The 15298-nt window shown below is 42.8% G+C and overlaps 1 protein-coding gene across 1 annotated transcript; it reads right to left on the reverse strand.

Annotated features, from left to right (window-relative positions):
- Positions 1 to 915: 915 nt before the first annotated feature.
- Positions 916 to 6228, reverse strand: LOC117615230 (DUF21 domain-containing protein At4g14240). Its single transcript, XM_034344276.1, has 13 exons — positions 5863 to 6228; positions 5691 to 5767; positions 5406 to 5489; positions 5177 to 5290; positions 4521 to 4604; positions 4322 to 4393; positions 3790 to 3857; positions 3253 to 3340; positions 3063 to 3136; positions 2588 to 2960; positions 2439 to 2485; positions 2270 to 2351; positions 916 to 1344 (listed from the first exon to the last, which is right to left on the reverse strand). Exons 1-13 carry the CDS (start codon positions 6101 to 6103, stop codon positions 1324 to 1326), a joined length of 1425 nt encoding a protein of 474 aa, XP_034200167.1. The 5' UTR covers positions 6104 to 6228; the 3' UTR covers positions 916 to 1323.
- Between the last annotated feature and the right edge of the window lie 9070 nt (positions 6229 to 15298).

Consider the following 15298-nt stretch of genomic DNA (forward strand, 5'->3'; position numbering starts at 1 on the left):
CCCGATCGTTAATCCGATGTCGGCAATCGGAGTAGACCTTCTTTGGGATGTGTGGTTGATCCCTGGGTGTCGAAACTACCAAAGGTTTGGAAGGTGCGGGCGTTGCCCTCGCTACCTTTTCGTGTTTCTTCTTCCTACGGGGGGTCTGCAAGCTCTGGGAAGAGTGAGTTGTCTGGATTTTCTGCGTGTGCAGGTGGAGCAGCTACTGGGTTTCGTCCACTTTGGACGAAAGAAGGTGGTTGTGTTCCTGAAGCCTCGCCATGTCCTTCCGTAGGGACGCGATTTGGACTACCAGCTCGGCTTCGGCGGTTGTTTGGGTTGCGGGGACGTTTCCGAAGGGAGTGCATGGGGGTAGCGCTGGGCTAGCTCCGATCTGCCTTCCGAACGGTACCCCTTCTTCCGATAGGAACGTGGGTACTGAGGTGGTCCCCATGTGTTTTGGGGATAGTGGGTTGTGGATTTTTCTGGTCTTCCCACAGACGGCGCCAAACTGTTGATGCGAAAAAGTGATTCAGCACGTATTTCGCCAACTTAGTTGGGGTACCGGTGTGGTACCGGCCGAAGGCTCTCTGATGCTTTAGTAAGTACGATTTTAGTAATATTAGCTGACAGATCAAGCGGTAGCGTACCGTTGGTTTCTCCCTCTTCCTTTTGAGGATAGGGGTCTTCTTATGTAGGCCTTGGGAGGCGTGCACTATGCTCATATTTCCGATGTGGGACTGTAGAAGCGGTTTGTGAGCATGACAAGTGTCCGGTAGAGTAATGAAAGAAAAGGAAACCGATCGATAGGCATCATGCCGAAAGCCATCCATGATCAATAACGATCCTGTCCACGTGTTCGGAGGTCATAGGTCATTTATTCCGGGTATAAACAATTGTAACCCTCACATTTCAATATTTCAGTGAATTAGTAAGTAGAAAGGAAAAATACTGTGAACTCTTGGAAAACATAACTTATTTGCGAATCCAGATACTGTTTTTTACAAAACAAAAAGTAGAGCCAACCTAAGAGGCAGCTCGAACCTAACATATAATATTAACCAAAAAAGAGTTTAAATTAACAAGCTCAATGAGCTAACGAACATAAAATCATATCCTATCCATCTATGTTAGAACCCCGCCTCTCCCTCACCATCGAAAAAAAAAAAAAAAAGATCAGAAAAACTTTTTGGTAGATTGAAGTCAAAACCACTTCCCTGGGGAGCAACGGGTTCAGGATATGACAAATCAACTCGATGAATCATCTCTTATTTCGAAGAAGTGGTTCACCAGAAGCTCCTTGCAGCCTTGTGGAGGACAAATCACCAGCCAATATCTTTGGGGCTAGTCCTTGCTTACTTTAGCCTGCCGAGGCCATCATCACAACAAGATTATACATTAGTTAGCTTCGACCACTAGATGTAACTTAAGTATCGAAAAAACTGACAAAAAGTTTAACAGCAAAACAGCAGCCCAGCCCCATCATTTGAAGCCATCATCAAAGTTAGGTGTTCAGAATAAGCAAACCAAACATTTGAACGAGGATACAAGCCAGTCACGAAGTGGAATTATAATCAGGAAATTTACTTGTCATATCAGTCTATCCGTATCAATCATTAAGTTAAGTAAAAGGAATAATGCTCCAAAGTAGGCATGCATTACTGTGATGACCTGAATGAGGTGGCTATCGATATCTCATATTATGTAAGTGTTTCATTCTCTATACTTCCTTATGGAATCAACTGCAACACCATGTCATATATACATATAAAGCAAAAGGCAGAGAATGATAAAACATTCAAAATACCAGAAAATGCCCTTGGTTAATGCAAATATTAAGAATTGAAATTATTAATTAAACGAGGATAATATGGTAAATTCACCCTTTTTCACATTTAAAAAATTAAAATTAAAAGAAAAAATCAGATAATGGATCCTATTTTTATGGAACGCAACTACCCATTATCTTTTTTAATTCTAACATAAATTTAAAATTTTTTAAAAAAAGTCTCTCGCAAGTGTGGAAGCGCGTGCAGAGAGGCTAGTATAGTCAAAGTAAGGATTTTTACTTTTGAGAAACTTGAATGATATGCAATTATATTTAGAAAGGCCAAAAAAACCCATCCCGCATGCAAAGTTGAATTATAAACATAAATGTTGCTTGAATGAGGATTATAAACATAAATGTTGCTTGATTGATGCCCCCCCTCCCCACCCCCTCAATTTATGTCACTATGCTGACAAATGAAAATAACAGATTGAAAATGGGTAAATCATTCTGTTCACTCACGGGTCCTTTGTGCGCAGTTATCCTCCGAACTGATGGAGCCCGTGCCACTGATGAAGCAGCTGCAGCTGCGGCAACACGTATCCTGCAAAGAAGAAGAAGATCAATCCGCTTTCGTGCAACTCTCATACATAACATCAACCAAATATTTACAGTTGCCACTTTGTGATACCTTTTATGTACATCAACATATTCATCAGTTTCATCCACAATCTCCTCCTGCATTTGTCAACAAAGTCATCACTATAGTATAAAGTCTGCTGCCAATTGAACAATTTTCATCAACTGAAAGGAAGATAATATTAATTGCATGTACTTTACCTGCAGGAGTTCTTCGAATACATCTTCCAGGGTGATGATACCAATAACTTCACCATCCTCGATATCCTCTGACAACTGGGGAAATCCATTAGTAGCTCCGTCACCATGGGATGCAAAAGTTTCCCTATTGCTATGAGGGGATCTTGGTACCCTGGGTATGTCAACAATGACACTGTCTGGCTTTCCATCCTGCTTGGATAGCAAAGGAGTAGTCAGTTGGGAGTCCGTGTCACTGACTCTGTTGTCTTCTTTCTCTGCATCAATCGGTGGAAGAGCCTTACTTTTCCCTTTAGACTTCACCACAGCAGCCATATGACTGCTGCCCTTTTGAAACTCATTCAATATATCATATAGTGGCATATCTGCAGGAACTCTGGGAATACGACCCACACATAAGAACTGAATATTCCGTACTCAGTACTGGAATTGAAGAAATTGAAAAAACATTAGCATATTTAAAGAAGTTGAAGCACACCGTGGAATTCTTCGGATGGAAACAGCACTGACTGGGGTCTCTGTTTCAGGTCGTACAGTGAGAAGACTTTTCACCTAATCCCCAAACAAAAGAGAATAAGGGGATAAAAACACGAGAATTACAGATCACAGATTTAGTGAGTTTACAATCATAATATGAAACTCCAAAGATTTTAAGTTCTAACACCCACCAGCAGAAGTCCAATAATATTCCTTGAATTCCCAGAATAGACAGGAACTCGACTATGTCCCCGAGCAAGAACTTTCCCCATTGCTTCCCTGAGTAATCAATTTGAAAAGAACAGAAATATAGTTACACTATTCGTTGTACAATTTCAGCTGCAAATAAACTTGCAAAACAAATAGATAGAGCAGTTAATAAACCTAACAGAAAGACAATCAAATCACATGTCTAGCATGTTGTATATGAAAGGATACTTATTGATTATCTTAAGTAGAATTTACTAGTAGAAGATGACAAATTGAACATAGCAATGGTTGATGGGTTGTCTTTCTGAAAGATAATAGAGCCAGAGCATCATTAACATTGTCTCCCAAGTTTACAGGTTGAATCCTAATTCTCATTTGTTACACTATGCTTATTTTAGATCACGATCATGATACATGCAAAAGGATGTCAGCTGCATAATCCCATTTGATTCTTACAGAAACCAATGAGACAATTAACTGAGAAGGGAAAATGCGACTTATTCAGGAGTGGAGCTTACCAGTCCAACTTTGAATTGACATCTAAGGAGAAGGTTGACTCAATAGGCGTCATTGCCTCCTCGGCAGTCTGTTGATAAATAAATAAATAAATAAGTTGGGTTTACATGATAGAAAGTGTATCAAGATTTATATCACTTAAAAGCAAAAATGAAATAGGAAAAATAAATACAAAGTAAGCTTCTAAGAGGAAACAATTTCATGCTGAAGTAATATGAATAATTTAATATCACAACTTGTCACCCTAAAGCTGCTACTAATTTCTCTAACTCAAATTAAGATTAAGAGAATTCAGACACCTTTTAAAATGAAAATGAGATGAAAAGTATTGCTTGATTATTCCACCTCAAAAGAAAGAGTACAATTAATTTTTTCTATATATTTTGACATTTTCAACTTAAATTAGAAGTTTAATAAACAAGAATGGCTTCCTTTTTGATACATTGGATGGCTACATTACTAGAAATTGCAAAAAAAGAAAACTGCAACAGTTAAGCCTCTAAAATAACATGTGAGTTCCATTATAATGTGTACCTTTTCAGTTAAATCCAGTGCTCCACTAATTATCGTTGTCTCATCGTGTGTAAGTTCACCACCCTTCCCCTCCTATATGTGATAATAACATATTGGAATTTTTAAGAAGAGAAAACAAGTAAAAATGTTATCATATGTTTCATAGTCAGATAATTTTACCCAACTGATAACATATTGATTCTGAAGATATTCACTTTACCTCCTGGCTGTGGATGGAGACAAGAGCTTTCAACTGCGCTCGCCTAAATAATGCTTCATTATGTCCCAGAACACAGTCCAAGATCTGGAACACATAAACTTCTTGGTGTCAACAAGTCGAAGTCAAATCAAACAGCGTCATCAATAATTCGTTATTTGAATGGCAAGGTTATATCAAAGAGAAACTTTCAATTTCTGGTGCACATTAAATTATGTTCTTTTGTTTTTGTTTCCTTTGGCTAGGCCATTTTCAGATTATATGAGAACTAATATACATCAGAGCTTGCATGACAAACTAGTTTTATTTAACCATTACAAGGAGAAACGAGATGAGATGAAAAAAATTTCTTCAGGTGGATCAAACAATTACATCATTTGGATGAACATGTAAAACAAGTATCCCTTTCTCTGTTTCCTGTCCTTATTAATCAAATATACACGCAAAGATAGTGGAGTTGTAGGAGTACTGTTTCATCGAAATTCAGGATTCCTGACTATGTAAAGTGAGGATCATACCAGAGCAAGCATAAACATTAAGCAATAAAAACTCCTCCACATATACAATTAACTGAGTAGCGATGACATTACAAAACCAACATTGAAAGCAGGTATCATATCAAATTCATGAAAATATCAACTATCCACCTGAAAATATACCTTGCCAATTGGATAAGCAATTGGATAGCAAAGAACCATCAAAACTCGTACAAGACATACAAAGTTGGAACCAACAGCGAGTCCATATCTAGTGCATATTGCTTGTGGAATAACCTGGAAGAATAAAGGAAACCAGCAAACCAAATTCCAATTCAAACCCATCATGCGTGAGTATAAAGGTTAAAACCAAAGTGCTAAATCATCAAAAAATTCGGAAAAAACAGCATACCTCTCCAAAAAACAGGACAAAAGTCACGGAGAGGATGATAGCAACATACTGATTGAAAAGTTTATCCAAATATATAGGAAGAGCCTGCAGATTGCAAATACCAAAGTTAAAAGCTGGCATTAATAAGAATACTACTCATATTGAATCTTGAACCTTTTCATTTTCAATCAGACACATTTAGCAGATTCTGGTATCAAGAATCAATTTCATTATCACAAAACCAAATCCAATCCAAGAACAATGGCATTGAGAAACAGAGAGACTGCAATTGATCAAATTACTTACTTCCATAGCAGCCGCATTACACAGAAGCAAAGTAACGAGCAGCTGATGCTGCTTCTGAACCACCGGCAATATAAGAGCTGAGCACAAAAACACACAAATTTGTCAATAACTCCGATAAGTCGTCGATTTACGAGCGAGACGAAACCAAAATTGAACCGAAACGGAAACGAACCTGCTTGTTTTTTCTCGGTGGGAGAGCCACTGCGCTGTAAAATCTCAAGGTCGACGAGGCCGAGCGACATGAGTCCTAGGGTTAGGCCGGACATTATACCGGCGAAGAGGACGAAGAAGCACGAGAGCCCCGCGTAAACGAACCACCAGACCGATCCGAAGGGTATGCTGCCAACCTCCGATCCGAGGCCCGAGTTCCGCGTCAGCATCCGAGTCACCATTATCGCATTTATCGGATGCATAGCTGCTTATGGCTTGTTCTTCTTGGTGATCCAGGTAGCGCCTGCTTCTTCAATCGCTCTCTTTCTCTCCCAGAATGATAGAATCTGAGTGCTGACTGAGTGAGAGGTTTGTTGAAGTTGGGAGTTCGGATTTGGACACTGATTTTATTGGATGGACACGTGGCAGAATCCTAAGGATTTTGTTAGAATCCGTGATCGGGAACAAGTTTTTCTGTTTCTTTTTTTAATACAAAGTTTTTTGTGCTTCTAGTTTACCGCCTTTTAACCTTTCGGTTTCTCTATTCCAGTTGGAAAAAGAGAGAGAGAGAGAGAGAGAGACGGAGGGACAAAAATGGAACAAAAATCGTTGGGTTTTGTCCTGTTTTTAATTAATTGATATTTTTTCTAACCATTGTTACCATCTTATTAATCCTTTGTTTGTTATCTTTTTATTGCAGGACGCCAAACAATGAAGACCAAATTGGGAATGAACAAGATATGCCAGAATTGGTAAATTATTAAGTTTTGTCTTGTTTTTCACTTATTTTTTAGGCTTATTTACACTAATGCCCTTTGAAACTACGGTCAAATCTCATTTTGTCCTCCAAAATTAAAATGGACCACATTCCCCCTTGACCATAGTATGGTGACCTACTTTGCTCCCAACTATCGACTCATTCCAAAACTTCGTTATTTTTTATGACAGGACATAGGTGTTTTTGTAATTTAATACATGGGTCCCAACTATCGCCACCTCTGCTGCTTCCCTTTGTAGAGACTCGAGTGCAATCCAAGGAAGCTTCATCCTTATGCAGGCAGCAGCAACAACATCAGGTTATTCAACAATTGATTTCACAATTTCATTGCAGGAAGCCTCATTCTTAGGCAGCAGCAGCATAAGCAAAATTCTATTATCTCATGCACAAATTCCAAATTCAATGCTAAATACCAAATGCTAACAGAAGAGAGACCATATACACTTCATCGCATTTAAATGAGAGAACATATACACTTCATCTCATGTGGCATATCTATTAACAAAATCATTCAGCAAATTCTCAAGAGGTATAGATGAAAATAAATAAATACAAAATGTAAGCATCAACGAATAGCAAACTTTAGTAGTGATGGATATTAATATACATGTACTTGTAAATATAATGAATCATGTGTAACAGAATTTGTTAGCAACCTATGTAAGAACACGAATTGTAGGCCACAATTATCTGTACAAGCACATAAGGAAAAGCCTTTTATGTCGAAGGATCTTTATGTCCTTTGCACAGGTGCTGCAGCAAAGCCTCTTTAAGGCATTTCATTAAACAAATGGCGGGAATCAGTAGAGGGCCAAATTTTGGCATCTCCAAGGAATTTTCCGACAAGCGCCTCTGTGGCTCCACCAATGATGATGCGCATATGAAATTTGCAGAATTTCTTTTAATACATTGGCTAGAGACTCCAACGAGCACACATAGTTGTCACGCCCCAACCCACAGATTTACGTAATCTTGGATTAAGACGTGATTCGCACCTTAATTATAGAATTTAATAAAAACTATAACTAAAATGTGAAGAACATTAAAGTAAATAAAAAAATATTTCATATAGAATTTTCAGCGGAAACAAAAACATCCGAAATCTTACATCTTTACATTATTTTACAAGTTAGAACTACTCAAGAGTTCAATAAAAGAGTAGCTCATTATTCAACCACAAGCTATGTACACAATTCACTCTATAGACATGCCAAAATCATCACAAGTCCTAGATTTTAGGTTCAGTACTTGCAAAATCTGTTAGGGGGTGAGCGAAACCACAGGTCAGTAGGGACATAAACATTTTCATGGTAAATTGATATAAATAAATTAAGTGACATGCAATCACTCAGTTAATTATCATATCAATAATAATAATGCATGAATGTTCTTCATCTCCCGTTAATTCATATAACTAGACAAGCAGACCTGCACGTCCTATACCATGCTTATACCACTTGGTCCTAAATGCCCATTTATATGAACTAACCCCCATCTCAATTATCCATAATTCCCCTTTTTGGTCACCTTGTCTAACTCCCTGTCTCCAGTCCTGCATCACCCAATTAAAACCATGTGCATTGTGGGGATCTTGAGATCTGGTACCTGCCAAGAGTTAGACTCAACTACACAAAATATCATTTCCATTACCCTTTCTTCCATTAGTATCTTTCCAACCCAAAAACTCCAACTAATTTCCATGACATGATATAGTTATATATTTCATTTATCTCATGTATAAAAATATAACCACACCAACATTGATCAAATAATTAATAACAAGTAAACACCTAACAACCAAGAACGTCAACCAAACTATAATACCATGCAAAATATAATGCTCATAAAATTTAATTAAATCAATCTCTATAAAAGACTACCCAATAAACCCTCTACCTTGACCCTAATACTTTTGCGAGAAAGGTAAGACAATTCCTCTCTCTCTCTCTCTCTCTCTCTCTCTCTCTCTCTCTCTTATTTCTTCATTCTATTGCCTCTACGCTTTACTAAAGAAGGAAATGTGATTTTAAGAACCAAATGCCAAATGTTGTATTTATAGGACACCGAGGGCAATAGCTATGTTTATGAGATAACCTTTTTTTTTTAAGATCAACACCTTTTATCTTAATACCCAAGTCGCTTTTCTTTCACTCCAAGTCAAAATAAGATAAGAAGGGATATCATGAGGACACATACTGATGGGTTAAATGACTCAACCATTGATTTCATTAATATCTCAAGAGCTTGCAAGTAAATAAAACTAGTAAATAGATTTGGCTACCATGCAAGTAATTTGTATAGTTAATTGACACATATATTAAGGAGTTGTACTTATGCTAACCACGTGGAGCCTATAATAAAACACACAAATTAGATAGCCATGCATGAAATATTCCAAATAGATAGCTGTTGGTGCTTAAAATGGTTAGGTCAAGGTTGAGTCTAACTTAGTGATGAGGTGTGATGGATGATGGATGAAGGTGAGGACCTTCACCAAGTGTGTGAGAATTTGGGCAAACGATATGGGCTACGTCCACGGAGAAGGGTGTTCTCATTATGATAATGTTTGTTTACATTTGTACAAGGGGATTGGACCCAAATATAAAGATAACAAGTGAGAAGCCCAGTCCAGAGATGGATCCAGAAGAGAGAGTCCAAGGCTTAAGGGTCTAGATCCAAGACCCGGATCCCTTTCTAAGGAAAGAGCAGTCTTCTTTTATAGGTGAGGGGGAGTCTCCATCTCTTGTAGTTTTCCGATGTGGGACTCCTCTTGCTTTGCTTAGAGTTGTGATTTGTGGTGATGCTTCTTTGGCTAAGGTGATGACCTCTCAAAGCATGGCACTCGAATGATCTAGCCTAGCTAGTTGCTCGGTCAGTTATGGTACAAACAGTAGTCCCCCAAGTTCTCGAGTAAGAAGGTACTTCTTGGTTGGGGACTTGAAATTTTAAGTGCACTGGCCGAGCAACACCATAGTTCATCTTCCAAGTTGTATAGTGCACTGCCTATAGTCTCCTAAGTCCCCAAGTAAGAAGGACATTGGAGGGAGAAAACTTGGCACGAGGGTGCCGAAGGTTAAAAGGTTACCGAAGGCACAAAGTTGCATGTCGCAGGGTGAAGCGGCTGGGCACGAGGGTGCCGAAGGCGACACAAGATGTGGCTAGGCATGAGGGTGCCGAAGGTGACACAAAGCTTGCATGTCGCAAGACGATGTGGCTTGGCAAGAGGGTGCCAAAGGCACAAAGCTTGCATGTCACAAGATAAAATGTCGAAGGGCACAGGGTGCCGAAGGCTCAAAGCTTGCATGTTGCAAGGTAATGTACCTAAGCACAAGGGTGCCGAAGGTGACACAAAACTTGCATGTTGCAAGGCAACGTGGCTAGGCACGGGGGTGCCGAAAGCAAAGGGGATGCCGAAGGCGACACAAAGCTTGCATGTTGCAAGGCAATGTGGCTAGGCACGGGGGTGCCGAAGGCAACACAAAGCTTGTATGTCGCAAGATAATGTGGCTTGGCAAGAGGGTGCCAAAGGCACAAAGCTTGCATGTCACAAGATAAAATGTCGAAGGGCACGAGGTGCCGAAGGTTAAAAGCTTGCATGTTGCAAGGTAATGTACCTAGGCACAAGGGTGCCGAAGGTGACACAAAGCTTGCATGTTGCAAGGTAAAGTGGCTAGGCACGGGGTTGCCGAAAGCAAAGGGGATGCCGAAGGCGACACAAAGCTTGTATGTTGCAAGGAAATGTGGCTAGGCATGGGGGTGCCAAAGGCAACACAAAACTTGCATGTCGAAAGACGATGTGGCTAGGCATGTGGGTGCTGAAGGCAACACAAAGCTTGCAAGTTGCAAGGTGATGTGGCTAGGCACATGGGTGCCGAATGGGACACAAAGCTTGCATGTCGCAAGGCGATGTGGCTAGGCACGTGGGTGCCGAAGGCGACACAAAGCTTGCATGTTGTAAGGCAATGTGGCTAGGCACATGGGTGCCGAAGGCTACAGAAAGCTTGCATGTTGCAAGGCAATGTACCTAGGCACGTGGGTATTGAAGGTGAAATAAAGTTTGCATGTGGCAAGGCAATGTGGCTAGGCACATGGGTGCCGAAGACGACACAAAGCTTGCATGTCGCAAGGCGATGTGGCTAGGCACGGGGGTGCCGAAGCGACACAAAGCTTGCTTGTTACAAGGCGATGTGGCTAGGCACGTGGGTGCCGAAGGAGAACCAAAGTTTGCATGTGCAAGGCGATGTGGCTAGGCACGGGGGGTGCCGAAGGCAAAAAGGGGGTTGCGAAGGGTGCTGAAGGAAAAAATGCAAGTGTGCATTTTTTATTATTATTTGGAGAAATAATAATGAAAATAGCTTTTTTTTTTCCTTTTTTTTTTTGGGTACCTTGTGGCTATGGCTCGATGTTTCGGCAAGTGGGATGGGCTGGGCCATATGGAGCTGGGCCTGGTCTTGGCTTCTGCAATGGGAGAGACCTGTGAGCACATCACTTTGCCTGAGCGAATCCTTTGTCGTTCGGCAAGGGTACCATGCATTAGTTGGCTTGGCGTATGGCAAAAGGCTAGGACCATGGTGGCCAAAGTTTGGGCTTTTGGCAAGGTAGCTGGGTCGCTTGAACTTGCCTGAACCCAGGTGTGGAGAGTTGAGGCAAGTAGTGAGCGCTTGGCAGGTGGGCCATGTATATGACCATTGCCGTTCGGCAAGGGGGGCCAAGACTGTGCAAGTTGGGCTTTAACAAAGACTGGTCCTTGGAGCTGGGCCTTCAAGGCTTCGACAAGAACTTGAAGGGCTTGATCCTACAAGTATGCAAGTTCTTGGTAGGTGGGCCTCGAGCTGGGCTTTGGCAAAGGCCTGGGGTTTGTGCTCTGTGGAGCTGGGCTGCAAGGGGTTAGGCAAGAGAAATTTGCCGTGATGTAAGCCATGGCCTGAGCATGGGCCTTGCCGTTCGACATGGTCCAGTGGGAATGATTTTCTCTAGGGCCTAAGTACCTTCAGCAGGGGCTGGGGCCTTGAAACTTTGGCAAGGGTGTCTTGGGGAGCACTTTAGAAGTCCCTTTATTCGTTTTGCAGTGCCTGCCATTCGGCAAGGTTTTTTTTTTTTTTTGTTTTTTTTGTTTTTTTTTTTTGGTTCAGCAAGATCTTTCTTGGAATGAGGTTGAGTTTGGGCCTTTGTTAAAAAGGAGGCGTGGGGCAACTCCGTGGGCCTCCAAGCTTGTGTACGGAGCTTGGCCTTAGGAGTTTGTTTTGGAGCTGAGCCTTAGTTGGAGTTGGGCCTTCTATTGTTTGCACAACCCTTGCCGTTCCCTTGCCGTCGGCAAGGGATGATCTAAAGTTTTTTTTTGTAGAGCCTGTGGTGTCTTCGGCAAGTTGACTGGGCACTCTTCAGCAAAGGGCGTTTGTAGGAGTCGGTGAGTGGGCTTGCTTCGGCGAGGTTGAAGAGTTTTGTGAACTCTCTTCCTGCAGCACAGCCCATGCCGTTCGGCAAGGGTGATAGAAGAAGTTCTCGACAAGGGTCTTCTCCGGCTCAAAAAGAGGGGCTTCTCTGGTTGTATAGCCCTTGCCGTTCGGCAAGGGGGGCTTGGGAAAAAGTGGTCGCCAGCCCGTTCGTGTTTTCAGCTTGTGGTGGTCAGTTTTTGGTACATTCGGAATCTGGGCTGATACCTTTTGGCAAGTGATAGTTTGCCTTGAAGAAATGTCGTGAGCCTCTGAGGTTTCGAGCCCAAGCCTTGCCTTCAACAAGGGGCTGGTCTTTCGGCATCGCTGTCTTGCTATCCGAGCTGAGGTCGACTTGGTCAGTTTGCCTTGGGCTCTGCGTTGCTTCAGCACAAGCTTGCCGTTCGGCAAGGGTGGCTGGAATTGATTTTTTTTCATGAAAGAAGGGCTTCGGCAGGCAAGGGTCCAACTAATCACAAGCTTTTAGCTTGTGAGTCCTTTTTGTTCTGCTCAACCCTTGCCGTTTGGCAAGGGTGCCTTGATCAAATTTCTGCAGGCCCCTTGTGTTCGACAAGGAGAATTTTGTGATTCACCCATCTCATGTGGCAAATTCTGCAGGGGCACTTGGATTAGAGGGTGAGTCCCACTTTTAATTTTGCATGACCCTTGCCGGTTGGGTTAGTTCCGTGAGCTCTTTGATTCGGTCCTTTAGATTCTGTGGTTAGCCTTCTTTGTTTTGAGCCTTCCCAATTTTTCTTCGTGCAGTGGAAGGAGGGATTGGGCTCGGGTCAGCTAGGTGCTGAAGCGTTGGTGCTGGGCCTTTGAAGATATCGGCACGCTAGACTGGGTGTACCGAGTTCGTTCGGCAGGCCTAGGCGAGGGTTTGGTTACAAGCTTGGGCCTCGGCAAAGAGTGAGGATTTGGAGCGGTTTTGGTTCTGTGGGTTCGCAAGTCCCAGCGTGTGGCAAGTGGTGAGCTCGAGGTTTGGAGTGGGCCGCCAAAGTTTTGGTAGGGTCAGGGATCTGCCATGATGTTTCGAAGAGGCTTGGGCTCGTCCTCATTGAAGCAATTCTTGTGAGGTTGCTGCTAGACTCGCACTGGACTTGCCGTTTGGCAAGATTGGGTTGGATTTCGGTTTAGACTTCGTTGCGAGTCCCCCCTATTGTTTCTCCACAGGACCTGCCGTTCGGCAGCACACCTTCGGTAGTTTTCGAGTTGCTGTTGTAAGTGGGCTTGCTTCAGCAAGACGGAGAATTAGAGCTGTGATCTTCCGTGAGCCTTCCTCCAATTTATCCACGTCCCTTGCCGTTCGGCAAGTGTGACTGGTGATCAACCTTTGGCAGGTCTAAGCAGGAGAAGGTCGGGGATTTCTTGGGTGGCTTGAGCATGGAGATGGCGGTCTCTCAATGCTCTTGGGTGGCTTGAGCAATTGGGTGTGCCATTTGGTGTTCTGACTTTTCATCCCATATTGGGACCTGGGCTTGTTTTATCAGCGTAGTGCCGATCGGCAAGAAGTGTTTGGCAAGATCTCGCTCGGGAGGGTGGTCACGGCTTTGAGCTGAAGCACGGGTAAGTCACCAACTGATGGCAAATGAGCTGAGCCTTTGTGGGTCGTCAGAGCTAGGCCATTGAAGATTCGGCAAGGCTTTGAAAACGACGTGCCTAGGATCCTGCCGTTCGGCAAAAATCTTGAGAACTTGGCTGTAGCTTTTGGGTACCGACGGAGAGGACCAAGGAATTGGAGCTGATGATTTGCAAAAGGCTGGGCTTCGGTAAGGAGGCTGCATAGTCGGCAATGTGGCTGTGCAATCGGGAGGAGGCCGTGCATGCGCGCGCTCTCTCGTAGCTTTCCGCATAGCCCTTCGGCATGACTCTAAAGCTGGGTTCGATCTTTGTGAAGGTGGCCTTGGGAAAGGGAGCCACGAGCACCCTTGTATCCCCTCAGCGATGATTTTGTGAGCTATCCTCGGAGTCGAGATCCACAGCCTGGATTCTAGCAGTTTGGAGAAGATTTGTCTCAAGCTTTGGACACTTGGGCATTGTAGGCTTCGGCAAGGGCAGTGGCGTGATTTTGCTGCTGTAAAGCTTGGGTATATACTTGCAAGGAGTTACAACCCTTGCTGTTCAGTGGCTTCTGCAAGCAGGGTGAGTAGCAAAGGTCTATGCATGGTAAAGCAAGGTGGTGGTTCATTCGGCAAGGTGACCAAGTCCTCACGGCCTCGGCAAGGTGAGGTTCAATTGGAGGGATGTGCTCGTGAGTTCTCCTTGCAATCTTTGGTTGTCCCCAATGCTTGATTAAAAATTGCTGGTATAGAGTTCCGAAGTGTAGCCCATGAAAGAGTATATGGATTAAAAATTTCTGGAGCATATGATTGTTGTTTGGAGGATGGGGTGCCGTTTGGCTTGGCCATTTGAATTGCTCCAGACTTTCGAATATACTAAAATATAAGATAAGAATTCGGCACTTGCAGCTAGTTGTCTTCAATCATGCAAATGATAATAACCATGTAAGCCATGCAAACAATAATAACCATGCAAGCCATGCAAGAAATAATAACCACGTGGGCTTCCCATTGGATTGAAATGGTGGTTGGCCCCCTTAGCCCTGCAAAGTGATGCTGTCGGTGAATTGGAATATTTGGCAATTGCCAAATTGGAGCATCTTCAAAGTGGCCCGGACAGCTATTATTCATTGCAATATTCATGAACCATATTGTTGAATATGTAAGAAGAGAAATCTTATCTTGTGGTGAGGATGCACGTGGGAATCCACAGAGTGGAGTAATTTTTCCTTGGCCGTGCGCAAGCCATGCATGGTGATATCCTTGGTGCACTTGGGATATTTGGCCACCCATAAATTGAGACTCTTTCAACGTGATTGAAAGGTGGTTCCTTGGGCTGAAATGGTGGCTTGGCCATGCAAGCCATAAATTGAGACTCTTTCAATGTGATTGAAAGGTGGTTCCATGGGCTGAAATGGTGGCTTGGCCATGCAAGCCATGCAAGGCGAGGTGTTGAAGGCCTCGCTCACATCAGAGAGGTCTGCATAAGGCACGGTATGCACCACATGATGATGAGGTGCCGAATGATGGCGGGGTGCCGAAGGGAACGCGCGGAATGATGGAGGGGTGCCGAATGATGAAGCTTGTAGAACAAGCTCAAGTCCCCCTATTTTTACTCTTCAAAGAAGTGCCGAACGACACTTTGAATTGAGATGTTGGTTTGGCTATGCAAGCTGTGTAAAATGA

The sequence above is a fragment of the Prunus dulcis genome, chromosome 1 (genome assembly GCF_902201215.1).
Source record: "Prunus dulcis chromosome 1, ALMONDv2, whole genome shotgun sequence".
Taxonomy (NCBI): domain Eukaryota; kingdom Viridiplantae; phylum Streptophyta; class Magnoliopsida; order Rosales; family Rosaceae; genus Prunus; species Prunus dulcis.